The sequence below is a fragment of the Mchenga conophoros genome, linkage group LG18 (assembly GCF_057382185.1).
Source record: "Mchenga conophoros isolate Kocher_MC1m ecotype Shallow Benthic linkage group LG18, M_conophoros_male_GT1.1, whole genome shotgun sequence".
Lineage (NCBI taxonomy): Eukaryota > Metazoa > Chordata > Actinopteri > Cichliformes > Cichlidae > Mchenga > Mchenga conophoros.
The window spans coordinates 5,289,174-5,303,244 of record NC_140543.1 but is presented as its reverse complement, the minus strand read 5'-3'; the positions used below and the strand labels follow the sequence as shown (position 1 = coordinate 5,303,244).

At 40.0% G+C, this 14,071-nt stretch overlaps 1 protein-coding gene across 3 annotated transcripts; it reads right to left on the bottom strand.

The window, feature by feature from the left end:
* Positions 1–150: 150 nt before the first annotated feature.
* Positions 151–13,851, bottom strand: LOC146553022 (uncharacterized). 3 transcript variants are annotated; one of them, XM_085255580.1, is made up of 3 exons: positions 13,594–13,851; positions 3,629–4,033; positions 151–1,104 (listed from the first exon to the last, which is right to left on the bottom strand). In XM_085255580.1, the coding sequence occupies exons 1-3, from the start codon at positions 13,841–13,843 to the stop codon at positions 728–730; spliced, it is 1,032 nt and encodes a 343-aa protein (XP_085111706.1). In that variant the 5' UTR covers positions 13,844–13,851; the 3' UTR covers positions 151–727. The 3 variants fall into 3 exon arrangements, 2 of the variants coding, with proteins under 2 accessions (XP_085111706.1, XP_085111705.1); XM_085255579.1 differs by having other exon boundaries at positions 151–1,244; positions 3,670–4,033; XR_014889591.1 differs by lacking the exons at positions 151–1,104; positions 3,629–4,033; positions 13,594–13,851 and adding exons at positions 4,925–11,841; positions 12,746–12,887.
* Between the last annotated feature and the right edge of the window lie 220 nt (positions 13,852–14,071).

Sequence of the window (14,071 nt, the reverse complement as noted above, 5' to 3'; positions counted from 1 at the left end):
GAGAGCAATGCAGGTCTGTGGAGAAGATTGCAGCACACTGTGAAATATGAACTATGAATAATATCTACATCTGTAATGATGTAATCAAAATAGGCTCCATGTAGTTCAAGTTCTGTTACTGTACTTATGAAGCAAACTGCACACACAGAGTTGGCAAACATTGAGTTTACTTGCATTTAGGCAAAATGATATAAACACTTATCATGAGCCAATATAGCACATTTAACTGCTTTTATTTAGCAGGGATTACACAATACACAAAATTAGTCACAAAAAATTTAATCAAATCTTGCAACATGTTGCTAAGAATAACCAGGACAACCAGGTCAAAGCCATACTGAAGTATAACCTTCATTAACATAAATCACAAAGAAAACATATTTAAATAAAAATTGTATACTTGTCTTGAACTTTTTTAAATCTTTAGTCCTGTGTATCAAAACTTATTTATTGGCTGATAAAAAGGAATCACATCATGGTTGTTACAAGGAACAAGTGATGAAAAACTCATTTTCATGTTTGTTTTCTTCTATACTGAAGAAGAAATACAAGTTTCTGTGGTAAATATTAAAAGAGCATCCATGTTCAATAAATATTTGTGTCACCTTTAAAGACCAATAAAAAAAATATCAAGCTTAGAGAAACATAAAGTCAGGGCTGGAACAAACAACATAGAGTGCCCTTCACTGCTGTGGACAGGAAATGTACCGTGACTTGGAGCATGAGGTCATTTTCTACCTCGGGTGCTGCAGTGATTTGGTTTGTCACTCAGGTGGATCCTTAGATGAAAATTCAGTCCTGATTTCCAACTGAATCTTTCCCCACAGGAGCTACAAATATATGGTTTCTCACCTGTGTGGATCCTTCTGTGACTTTTCATAGTCGACAAGTCTCTAAACTCTTTCCTACAGACGTTGCAAGAATACGCTTTCTCACCGGTGTGGATTCTCAAATGAGTTTCTAGTCCTGATTTCTTACCAAATCTTTTCCCACAGGTGCTACAGAAATACGGCTTCTCGCCTGTGTGGATTCTCACGTGACTTTCAAATCCGGATTTCTTATTAAATCTTTTCCCACAGGTGATGCAAAAATATGGCTTCTCGCCTGTGTGGATCCTTACGTGAGTTTCCAATCCTGATTTCCAAATGAATCTTTTCCCACAGGTGCTACAAGAATGTGGCTTCTCACTTGTGTGAACTCTCATGTGTCTCGTCACAGTCTGAGGTGGGCAGTCTGAGGTACACCTGTGCAATACTCATGATGTCAGATCAGCATCTTGATGTGGCACACCTGTGAGGTGGGATGGATTATCTCAGCAAAGCAGAAGTGCTCACTATCACACATTTAGACTGATTTGTGAACAATGTTTGGGAGGGATGGTAATATTGTGTATCTGGAGTGACTTTTAGGTCTTTATGTCCATCCCATGTCAAATCGGAGCAGGAACAAAGGTGTTGCGTTTATATTTTTGTTGAGTGTAGAACAATTAAAAGTAAAACATACCAAAAACACATCAAATGGAGAGTGAAGCAAATATTATTAATAACAACAAATGCACATATTAATAATATAAACCAAAATCCTTCAATAAAAAGGCTACAAACAGAAACAACAATTTGAAACAGCAATAAGAAAACAGTGAAAGTGACTACAGATATAGACCTTCCTAGGGAGGCCTGAAGTGCAAACATACCCTCTACACTCCCTTCATAAAACAGGGGACCATGATTACCACCATAGTTGGCCGGTCTGAAGGCACTGACCTCAACTTCCATACAATGTTTGAGCAGGACAACCAGGACAGACCCACAACATACAGAGCCTTAAGTGACCGCAGGCAAATCTCATCCACCCCACCACCACAGTGATGGGCAAGTCTCCCTGCCCACTGTACAAAATGTGCTTCACAGACGTTGTTTCATGTTGTAAAGATTGTGCCTTAAAAAAATAGCCACAAGAAGTTTTAAAGAAATCTTTATTTCACTTTTAAGACACATAACCAACACCAACATACGAATCAACAGGATGAGCACATGCTGAAATTCAGTCTTCATGAAAATCAAGATTAAATCACAAAATGTTTGGTCTCATGTGTGTTTCTTTCCAGCTTTGACTCTGTGGAGTAAAACCTCTCCACTAAACAAAAAAATAAAACATCTCAGCAACTTTTTTGTCACCTCCACAGCTCAACACGATACAAATATCACATCAAATGAATGTAAATACGTGTTTCATCTTCATTACAGGTTTTAATGGAATATGCAACAAACAGAATTAGGGCTGTGACATATCATATGATCTGCAATAATACTGGTATAAATGTTTACAAAAAAGTGTGTTTAGAGGAACATCATGTGTTTGCATTCACCCCAATGAGTCAACCCCAGTCATGTCTCACAGCCAGAGCCATATGTCGGGCTCCAGTCACAGTTTGGTAGCTGAATGTTCGCAAAATATGCAAGAAAACTTTTCCCACTGAAAGTGAAAAAAGCAAACCTGTTACAACACTTTAAGCAAAAACACACTTGAGTACAACCGGGCTGTGAAGGCACGTGAGCAGGAGATACTAGCAGCAGTGATGTGCGACCCAAAGGTAAACAAATGATTCAACCATGCATCACTGGAGCACTCGCGAGTTACATTTCATATAACAGCAAGAGCAGTCAGTGGATGGAAATTACTGATGTGCTACACGGTGGAAAAGCAGGAGGTTAAAAAGCTCGACCCAAGATGAAACAAACCAGGTAGAATTTCTTTTCCTTATATGACAGAATTGTGCAGGCTCCGCATTACAAGGTTATTTTGGATATTAAGCTAGAGTGTAAGCACTTGTAATACACTTTTCTTAAAACTTCCAGGAAAAACACCCCTGAGGATACTTATGTGCTCATATTTCATGTATGCCGTGTCACTAACATTGCACTATAATGTTGTTCATAGAGTATTTAAAGGTAGAATGGGAGGCAGAGCCTTCAGCTTTTAAGATTAGACTTAAAACTTTCCTTGTTGCAGATGGGGGTCCCTCCCTGAGCCTGGTTCTGCTGGAGGTTTCTTCCTGTTAAAAAGGAGTTTTTCCTTCCCACTGTCGCCAAAACGCTTGCTAATAGGGGGTCATATGACTGTTTGGGTTTTCTCTGTTTTCATTGTATTATTGTTGGGTCTTTACCTTACAATATCAAGCACCTTGAGGTGGCCACATTTTCACACTTTGAATTAGCTAAGCTGTCATCAGTGACAGCAGCTCACTGGAAGAGAAAGATGGAAAATCCATCATTTACTTACACATATAAATGCTGCTGCCTGCCGAGCTGATAAAATGTACATTATTTTTTTTAAATGTAAGTTTCTCGAAATATTATTTTGAGGCTATATCTCCCACCCCTACATACAATAAACAATACAGAGTTTTTTAAGGAAGGAGGTCATCTGATCTGCTCTGATCTGGCTTCTCAGTGGACTGCTTCATCTGACAGTTCTCCCACTTTTAACTAGTGTGAATCCTCATGTGTCTTTGTAACTGTATCCTCTGAATGAAGCTTTTCACCTGTGTGGATTCTCATGTGAGTTTTCAAGTTTATCATCAGGCTGAATCTTTTTCCGCAGGTGCTGCAAGAATGTGGCTTCTCACCTGTGTGAACCCTCATATGTCTCGTTAGTTTGGATCTGTACTCAAAGGTTTTTCCACAAATCTCACATTTCACAAACTTTTTACTTGTGTCAGTTTTACGCTGACTCTCTGACACAGGAAAGTTGTCTTGCTGATCTCTGCTCTCTGGTTCAGGAGAGCTGGAAGAAAGGAGATGTTCACTGTCCAGCTCTGGCTCACTTTCCTCATAAGTAGGAGCCACCATGAAGATAATAATGCCTTCAGTCTCCTGCTTCACTACAAGCTGATCTACGTCCTGACTGGTGCAAGGTTCCTCCTCTTCCTCTTTTATCTGTGGAAGCTCCGGATCCTCCTGGTCGAGGCTGAAGTTTCTCTCCTGGTCCCCAAAAACCAGTTCCTCCTCACATTCATGCTGTTGTGGGAAAGCTGAGGTGACAAATGGACAAAATTACTTGTCTTAGATAAATATAGAAGTATAACAAGAATGACTACTCGGCAGTGGTGTTTACAGCTGTCCATTTCCAACTCTACAACAGAGTTTAATCAAAATATCATCAGAAATATCATCATATCATTTACCCAGACCTGGAAACTGTTAAAATAAGATTTCATGCACTCACTTCTAACACGTTAGTAAATTTCTATGCACCAATCACAGTTTGTCCACCAATTACTGTTGGAAAGATGTTTATGTAAATGATAAGACAAACATCAGACAGAAGGGGAAATTTAAAAGTAGGATTAAAATATGGGGATAAAAAGCAGCGAAGCTCTCAGAAAACCTCGACTAACAATCAGCTGAGTTTATTTAAACACTGGCCTTGAAGAACTCTGATGTGTTTCCAAAATATCTTTATTGAATGAATTAAAGTCATATTAATTTTTAGGTAAGACCATTACGGTTTTACATACCCCTGCTGTGTAAGTTCATTTCAGGTTTCCAGATGTTATCCAGCTGTCTGAGCTGCTCTTCTTCAGTCCAGATGAGGCCTTCATCCTCCTGTTTGAGTACAATCTTTTCTACGTCATCACTGATGCAGAGTTCCTCCTCTTCCTCTTTGATCTGTGGAGGATCTGGGCCCTCCTGGTCCAGACTGGAGTTCCTCTCCTGGTTGGAGACCTGCTGGTCATACAGGCCCTCCTCTTCCTCACACTTCATGTTAGGGGGAGATCTTGAGGAACAAAGGGTCACTGAGGAAAAAGGTTAATAATGTGATGACAGGAAAACACATCTGAGCAAATATAGTCCACTCTGAGCATGTCCTCATATGTGAGTGAAATTTAAACTGTACAAATGTGAACAATGAAAGTGTAAGTTACTCTCGAGCTCTGATACTCTTATTAGGAAAGTTCAGAGTACAAATCATTCAGGTAGCTGCTGCCAGCTTCACGCTGCAAGTAAATGTTTGTCATTGTTGTAGATTAAACTGAAAATCTCACAGTGCCATAGCAGATAAGTACCAGTCAGGTTTCACAGCCAGTCATTGCACAGAATCAACCCAACTAAAGTCATCAGTGATCTGAAGATTATTAGGGACTCAGAGTTTCAGTCTTAGTTCTATTTGATCTCATTGCTGCCTTTGATACTGTTGATCATGACATTTTAAATCAAAGGTTTCATCATTTAGTTGGTTTAACTGGACAGTTCTCAATTGGCTCTCGACCTTTGACCCAGTTAAACCTCTCAGGTCATCAGGTTCAGATCTGTTAACTGTTCCCAAAATCAGATGTAAGTGTGCTAAGAGTGTGTTCAGTTACTGTGCTCCTGTTCTTTGGAGCATGCAGCCATAGTTTGCCTGCTGTGGCTGCATTCAAAACTAACAACTATGTTTCCATGCTTTGTGAATAACACTGACATCTGTGAGATTTGAGCTGATTTAGTTCGAGTTAAGACTGTTTATTAGAACATTACAAAGTTATTTTAAAAACTTCATCATTTTCTTGAACCCTGTTGGGGGAAAACTCTGTAAAAGACCCAGGAGAAATAAAGACACAATGAGACAAAGTTACTTTCTTTATCAAACGTGTACACGGGTGAGCTGCTAAGAACAACTCACACCATGCACGGTGGCTTGGTAATTTTTATAGGCACAGAGCACAGAGACAGTGAGAACAGGATAACAAATAATAAACAGATAAAATAAAACAACTCCATATATGGTGCTAGTCTCGTCAGCAGAGAGCTAGGGAAGATAAAACAATCTAAAACAATATGTCCCAGAAACAAGATGTGTTTGCTGGGAAAGTCTAAAAAGATAATTCTAAACTAATCTAACCATAGGGAGAGGGCAGACAAAAGGCATCTTTGTACATTTAAAAGAAGGTAAAGAAACATAGAATCATTTTTCCTGTAACATTCCCTCCTGTTTTAACTTATTTTAAATGTATACAACAATTGTCTGTGAAGGTTATTTATTAAGTATCTTAAGCAATTTTTTAATTTTCAAAATGTCAGCATAGCAGAAATGGAAGTCATCTGGTCTAAAGAATAAAACAAAAGAAAATAATAAAAAGAAAAACATAGTAAATGAAAATCATAGTAATTGAAATAACAAGTGGAATAAACAAGAAAAAATAATAAACCTAAAACTACAAAAAATAAAAGATAAAAACCTTATATTTTAAAATGAAAACTACAAAAAATAAAAGGATGAAAACTAAAATGAAAACTTTGTATTTAAAAATGATGAAAACTTCATATGTAAAATGAAAACTTCAAAAAAATACAAGGATGAAAACCTTATACTTAAAATGATGCAAACCTTAAATTGAAAACTTTATATGTAAAATAATGAAAACTTCATATTTAAAATGAAAACTTCAAAAAATAAAGGATGAGAACTTCAAAAAATAAAAGGGTGAAAACCTTATATTGTACCTGCATAAACTACTAATGTGTTAATCAGTGCATGATCACTTGAAAAAGGCAGAAGTCATTTTTAATCACCACGTCATTCATTAGCAGTTATTACAAGTTCTCCTCTAACAGAATTGCAACGGGATGCTGTTCTTCTTGAGGCACGGCAACATAAGCAGTCATTGTAGTTGTTATCATCTTTGAAATCATTACTCTTAGACATGGCGGTGTAGCTGCTCCAGATGTGTGTTCAGTGACATATTTTTGCAGAGCGGTCAAATTCTGCAAAGCTTCATAAATGTCTCCTCCAGTTTCGTATCCATCAGGGATAAAAGTGCAACATGTTTCCCCGATCAGCTTGCAAACTCCTCCTTGTGATGCTGTTAGCAGGTCTAGTGTCAGTCTGTTCTGCAGCACCATCGTTCTGATGGCCTGCTGTTCTCCTGCTAAGGCGGTTCCCAGGGTCTTAGTCAAGTTGATGTGTCGTAGCAGAGCATATCGGTTGATTTCCACATGATCCCGCACCTCGGCAACTCCAATGCCGGGGATCAAGCTCTGTAAGAATTTCACTCCTCCTCAGATGCGAAACTCTGGTTCCTTTACTGCTTGGTGCCGTCCGTGCACATCCTGTCTGGTAATGAGTCCTTGTTTGTAGTATCATTCGGTAGCTGTAGTTGGAGCGACAGTTGAGGCTCATCAGTGTCGCGTTACTGGCACAGGTTTCGTTGAGTGAACAGTCCATACACTTCCTCTCGTTCCTCGGTGGGCAGAAAGTGTATATGTATTTGCATAGCAGTCAGTTTTATTATTCAAGTAAGCTGTAGTGTTCATAAACTGCCACCAGAAATTAGTGGCATAGCCATGGGGAAACTTGGTGTACTTTCCTTTGTCATACAGTGTCTGCCTTTTCTCCATATAACGTGACTTGTTGTCCCTCACGGAAGCAAAGGTGAGGAGCCCGGCCATGGTCAGGGCCGCTGCAGTTATTAAGAGCCACCACCTCATGACGACGGGACACACCCTCCTGTCGCGAGTAGACCCCCCGGCCAGGAAAGCTGACCCCTCCACCGGGCGAGATCACAACAAGTGGGCAAGCCTGCCGTCAGCTGTGTTTAGATGGCTTCACTTACTGGCTCTGATGGATGCAAGATGGTCGTTCCGCTATTTTGCAAGCTCCAGTTTTTCCTTTGGAGCACCTTGATCAGAACCCAGTCACCGGGCTGTGATCTGCAAGACACTTGATAGACATCATTACATTCTTCGTCATTTACAATCATCTCTTTATTTTCCTACAACTTAGACATACATTTTGCTACTGAAATTGTATCTGCCTTTTTCACTGGGTAGATTTCTGGCCACTTTGAGAATACATCTATAACCACTAGGGTGTATTTTTACCCTTGGCATTCATTTAGCTCAATAAAGTCCATATGGATTGTGTGGTCTCAGGTTTCCCTGAGCATTACATTTTTGACACGTCATGCACGTTCTGACAAATTGTTTTGCTGAGGTTTCAAAATTTACAGTGTAGAATTTACAGTGTAGAAATGAGAGTTGACAATACTGGTCAGTCCCCCCGTTGACAAATGCGTACAGCCATGAGTCACTAATGCCGCCATTTTGTGGAGGGATTTTGGCAACACTGGCTTGCCATAACACATCATTAAGTCGTTTGTCAGAACTGCACCGTGTTTTAGCCATTTTGCCTGCTCTGCTGTGCTTGCTGCTTTTTGTTCATTTTTCAACACATCCAGTGGAATCTGATGTGTGTTTACTGCCATCAATGTGATGTTTGCCTGTTGTGCCGCCTATTTTGCTGCTCTGTCAGCAAAATTGTTGCCTGTAGTAATGAAAGAGTCAGTAGGCGTTGTAAGAGGTTGGCATGCTGGTTTGCCAGTTGGTGTAATCATTCCTCTGGTTTTCCAGATTTTTTGCAAAATGATGCACAGCAGAGAAAACATACTGGCTGTCTATATAAATGGTTATTTGTTTATCTTTGTGTATTTCACATGCGCAACAATCTCGTGTGAAGTGACCTTCCTCTCCACGGTTCTAGCAGGCGTTGTCTCTATGTTATCTGCTGTTTCTGCGTGGCTGTCTGCGGCCTTGGTGTTTGTGACTTTGCTCGCCTCTCTGTTCCTGATAGCCACCTGCGAATTAGTGTTTTAGTCTGTTGTCAACAGTCAGCCTTATTTTTAAGTTACAGAATGCTTCTCCCTTTTTTTGTTTTTTGTTTTTTTGTTTGGGAGAATAGATGCAACTCTACATTTTCACTTAAGGCAGTTTTAGATAATTTCTAGTTCTTCAAACAATTCATGGATCTCACACATTTCAAACTTTCAAGTTAGGGTTGTTTCCCATTTATACAAATATATATATTTAACTTTGCATTGCTCACAGCTCATAGCTCACAGCTCTAAACCTAGGCATTTTTCAATCATATGCCTAATCACTATGTGTCACTGTGATTCTCAAGTATGGTCACAAGTTCGTTTAAATTCGTTTCCAAAACCAACAAAATAATCAAACAAAACCAAAAAACATAAACGTGTCAGGACACAAAAGAAAAAAAGAAAAATGCTGCCACTCGAACAAGGCAGAAGTCTACATATGTTGGCTTGTAATAGCATGCAGCTTGTAACATGGTAGACTAATGTGCCTGTGTTAATTCAGCTCCATATTATTGTGTGAAGTTGCACTGGGTTGGGAGTGGTTTTGTGTGTGTCACATTTTTGGTGAGCCAATGGCTGGAATGAGGTTGGACTAATTAGAGGCAGGTGTACTTGATTGCACTGATACACCGGTCCTCTTATAGCCCACACTACAAACACTGCTGTGTTGTTTTGTCTCTCTGTGCAGGTATGTAATGTGATGAAATCAGATATGTTTGGGATGGATGGGTTTTGCCCTATGAATTTTATATTAAGTGTGTCGTTTTGTCTCTCTGTGCAGGCCAGGGCCTATTATATGCCACAGCCTAAAGGCAGCAGGGTTGCAGAGGCTTGAGTGACCACTGACTATATGCTTGCAGGGTGGTGGGTCTCCAAGGACAACTTCTAACCCTGTTAAAGGCAACATGTGGGGTGCAACTTGGCTGTGTGGCATAGCTGGCTCTGGCCTTGGGACTGTGTGTTTTTATACAATTCATAAGTGGGACACTGGACTGTTTTATCTTTTATCTCTTGATATATTTTTCGTCAATAAATTATCTTTTAGAATTTTATTGACTGTCATCTTTTTGCCCACGACTGAGACGGTTGGTCAGACCTAGAGTCTTTCTTTGGGTGTGTTACAGCAGCTTCTGCTCTAAAAGAAACAAATAAATAAAAAGAAAAGAAAATGTGTAACATGCTCATCAGCTTAGCAGTGTCTACATATTTAATTCAGCTTCTCAATCCTGTAGTTGTAGCTGTTGTCTACAGGGTTTTGCTTATTGGTTGTTATTATAGGTGTGCTCTATATCTCAGCAATGTGTCATTCTAGGATGATAGGTTTCAAGCTGGTCAAGTGCCTCTATGCACTTCATTAGTTTAGTTATTCTCTGTATTGTCTTCATCTCACATGTCATTACACTGAGTTTCAGCAAACCTTAAGCTTGATGCAGACTACTGCTTAACAATTATCCACCTTACATCATAACAGATTAAGGTGCCTCTTCATATTAATATTATGTCATTGTTAATATTATCCTCTTTGTCTTATATAACAGCAATAGCATATTATAATATTTTATCAGTGTGTACCATTATACTACTACTGAGCCAATTTGTTAGTTAGGATCATCTTATTCAGCAAACAGATAATTTAGAATTCATCCAATCTGCGGTCACATTTGTTCTCTCTGTTGCATGGCGGACCAGGCAGTTCTATTATAATATATTATTTATATTTTATTTTGTATCCATCAAGGGCTTCAGATGACCTGCAGAATCATCCTTTTCCCAGGGTGGAGACAGTTACCTTTTCACACACTGTCCTTGGCTGAACAGTGACACAGCCTTAATATACCTTATTTATTTTATTAAAATATTTTCGTGTGAATTATTTGCTTTATATTCATTTTATACATGCTGGGCATGGTCATCATGCCAACTGTGTTTCATTGTTAATATCACTTTACAGGTTGTTATCCTTGCTATTATTAATTTCAAATACTCTAAAGATCATTTCTACTGTAACTTTCCCTTTGTTCATCTTTATTTCGTACTTTTTATATTTATATCTACTCAGTGGGGTCTGTTTTCAACCCTTTTAAACTACTTCAAACTACTTTGATCTCTAGTTTTCACCTAATAAGGGATTATTATGTTCTTCCTGATATGGGTGTTGCTGCACATGCGGCTGCAGGAGTGAGTGATGGTTTACTAAAAGGATTGTGGGCACTGCACAGTGTCTCGTCTTCTGGTTTTACTAAACTGGCACTTGAGTTCTGTTCTTCTGACTGTTTATATTTTGTTTTCTTAAATCTCTCAGTTTACAGACACTGTTTTTGTCCGGCGTCTGGACTTTTCTTTTCTCACCACTGCTCGTCAGCAGGAGTGAGTTTTAATTTCACTTGCTTGATTACCCATCTTATTTATGTATTTACTTATTTTTGTTTAAGTAATATATACACAATACAGCTGCTATCACCTTCGCTGGTATTAGAGACGAGAGTGGTTGCTCACACGCCCTTCTACTTTCGGACTATTTCCAAAAGCGGTGTGAACTTTACGAGACGGAACTCGACCGTTCTCTCAACTCACCAGCACGTCAGTGAATAGCAGTAAAAGAAAAACACAGTAGGAGCAGCTCAGTCTCTTATCGGACCGTGAAAATTCAGCTTGCTCCGTTAATTACAACAATACACACGCATACATTCACATTCACACTTATTCGCGCGATCGGAACCCTTATAATAAAGGGGAGCTGCCAGTCTTTCTGTAGACGAGCTACTTATTCCCTTGACCCAGCTGGGGGAGCTACCCAGAGCTCCAAACCTAACCCACAAGAGTGGGGAGCTTCCAGTCGACGAGCTCCAAGCTACCAGCCGACGAGCTACTTTAAACCCACAGAAGTGGGGAGCTTCCAGTCGCGACGAGCTACTTTCGCTATTTTAAATTCCCTGAATTTAAAATACGTTTTTACGCAAGATTGTGTCAGTGTGTCTGTATCTACCTGGTCAGTGTCGCCGGGTCTGGTCCACCTCGATCGGGCCCCACCACCGTGGGTCGCTTTCTAAGAACGTTGGCCAAGACTCGAATTTAACGCCCTTGGTCTTTGACCACACACCTAGTGTGTGGGCTGTCGACAGACGAACAACGTGGACTGGTCACGGAGATGGGACACGATGGAGGCGCTCCGGCTCCGAAGGACCAAGAAATGTTGGGGGAAAACTCTGTAAAAGACCCAGGAGAAATAAAGACACAATGAGACAAAGTTACTTTCTTTATCAAACGTGTACACGGGTGAGCTGCTAAGAACAACTCACACCATGCACAGTGGCTTGGTAATTTTTATAGGCACAGAGCACAGAGACAGTGAGAACAGGATAACAAATAATAAACAGATAAAATAAAACAACTCCATATATGGTGCTAGTCTCGTCAGCAGAGAGCTAGGGAAGATAAAACAATCTAAAACAATATGTCCCAGAAACAAGATGTGTTTGCTGGGAAAGTCTAAAAAGATAATTCTAAACTAATCTAACCATAGGGAGAGGGCAGACAAAAGGCATCTTTGTACATTTAAAAGAAGGTAAAGAAACATAGAATCATTTTTCCTGTAACAAACCCAAATATAATTCAGTTGAAAAATATACATTTTAACATGAGGTGAGGATGGTGGGGGAGGCACGATGGTCTTGTAGGGTTAGACCCTGATTAAGGGGTATTTTTGAAAGTAAAGCCCATCTCTCAAAGTCCCTGCCGGCCTGCCTCCACCTCGGGAAGTCTGTGGGTGCAGACGGACGTGAGGAGCACCACAGGCGGCAGAGGACTGTCTGTAGCCCCGGAGTGAGGGTCAGAGAGCCGAAGCAGACAGCGAACTGTGGCACAGTGCAGAAAACAGAAGCTTTCCCTCCCTGCCTCCTTTATCTTAATCTTCTAAATAAATCTTCTATAAAGGCACTTTCTCTCGGTCTCAAGGTTTGTTTAATGCTAAAAGTTTACCGTAAAAAAGAGACGCACTTGTGTGATTAGCCGCTCCCTGATTTCAGTATGTTAGCCTACAAGCTGAGCTCTGATCAGGTCCTACATGAGTTGTATTCTTGTGTTAGTCCACTGAGACCATCGCAGTTTTACCTGTTATGCGTAACTTTATCTCGGGTTTCCGGCTGATATCCAGCAGTCTCTGCTGAAGGTTGATCTCATACTGGACGATCAGACGTTCTGTTAACCTCAGAGCAGATTTCTTCTGCAGCAGTCAGCCGGTCTCTCCACTATTGCTTCTAAACGAACAATAAAAAAAATGTAATTATAGAAAAACACTTCTGAGAAGATAAAGTTTTAGTTAAAGTCTGTAATGAGGGCATGTTGCTCACATTTGCAGGTGAAATTAAAAGTGTGTAAAAATGAAGTTATTTGTGCACTCTGATGCAAATGAGAACTTGAGTTCTGACATTTTTCAGCAACATTAAGAGTAAAAAAAACCTTTCAAACAAAAAAGAACTCACTTATTACTGACTGACTGATGATCTATTTTGGAGTTGATCTCGAAACTGATCTACATCTTGATATTTTTCAAAATAATCTTCACTATTGGGGGTGGCTGTAGCTCAGGCGGTAGAGCAGATCATCTACTGATCGGTTCGATTCCCGGCTTCACCTAGTCTGCATTTCAAATATCCTTGGGCAAGATACTAACTCCAAGTTGCCTCAAGTTGCTCTTTGATCTGTGGAATGTGTGTCTGAATGTTGGTAGAAAGCACTAAGAAAAATGTGCTTGTGCGAATGGGAGTGAGTGGGTGAATGCACAAGTTTTGTAAAGCGCTTTGAGTGCTCAAGATTGAGTAGAAAAGCGCTATATAAGAACCAGTCCATTTAAAACTCCCTGTCATGTTTTCACGAATACACATTAAATAGATCTGACTGATACAAACTGTAGGTTTAATATTAATGTTAACACTTCAGAAAAGCCATTACAGTTTTACCGCTGGTCTGTAAATCTTTCTCAGGTTTCCAGATGTTATGCAGCTGTCTGAGCCGCTCTTCCCCGCTCCAGACGACGATGCCTTCATCCTCGTGTTTCACTACAAGCTGTTCTCCCTCTTGACTGATGCAGAGTTCCTCCTGTTCCTCTTTGATCTGTGGGGGATCTGTGTCCTCCTGGTCCAGATTGAAGTTCCTCTCCTGCTTCCAGACCTGCTGGCCAGCCAGATCTTCCTCCTCCTTACACTTCATGTTGATGTGGGACTTGAGGAACAAAGTAAAAAGAAAAAGATTAGACAGGTAAAGGTGCAGCCTCAGTCAGCAGGGCTGTACACTGTGAGCATGTTGCTCACATATGTGAGAGAGGTTTGTACAAATGTTTCAGAAGCACCATGTGACTCCCTCTCTTTGTTGGAAAGTCTTATTAATTCACTTTATAACTATTACTTTGAAGATAAATTTCTACCATCACAAAAATAT

What these genes read in the sequence shown, in the direction of transcription:
- LOC146553022 (XM_085255579.1), bottom strand. Translation starts at nt 13,843, where the DNA reads ATGAAGTGTAAGGAGGAGGAAGATCTGGCTGGCCAGCAGGTCTGGAAG. An exon ending in GAAAGATTTACAGACCAGCG is followed by an intron (nt 4,034 to 13,593) that starts GTAAAACTGTAA and finishes TTGTCACCTCAG; the next exon opens with CTTTCCCACAACAGCATGAA. An exon ending in ATTTGTGGAAAAACCTTTGA is followed by an intron (nt 1,245 to 3,669) that starts GTACAGATCCAA and finishes AGTATTGCACAG; the next exon opens with GTGTACCTCAGACTGCCCAC.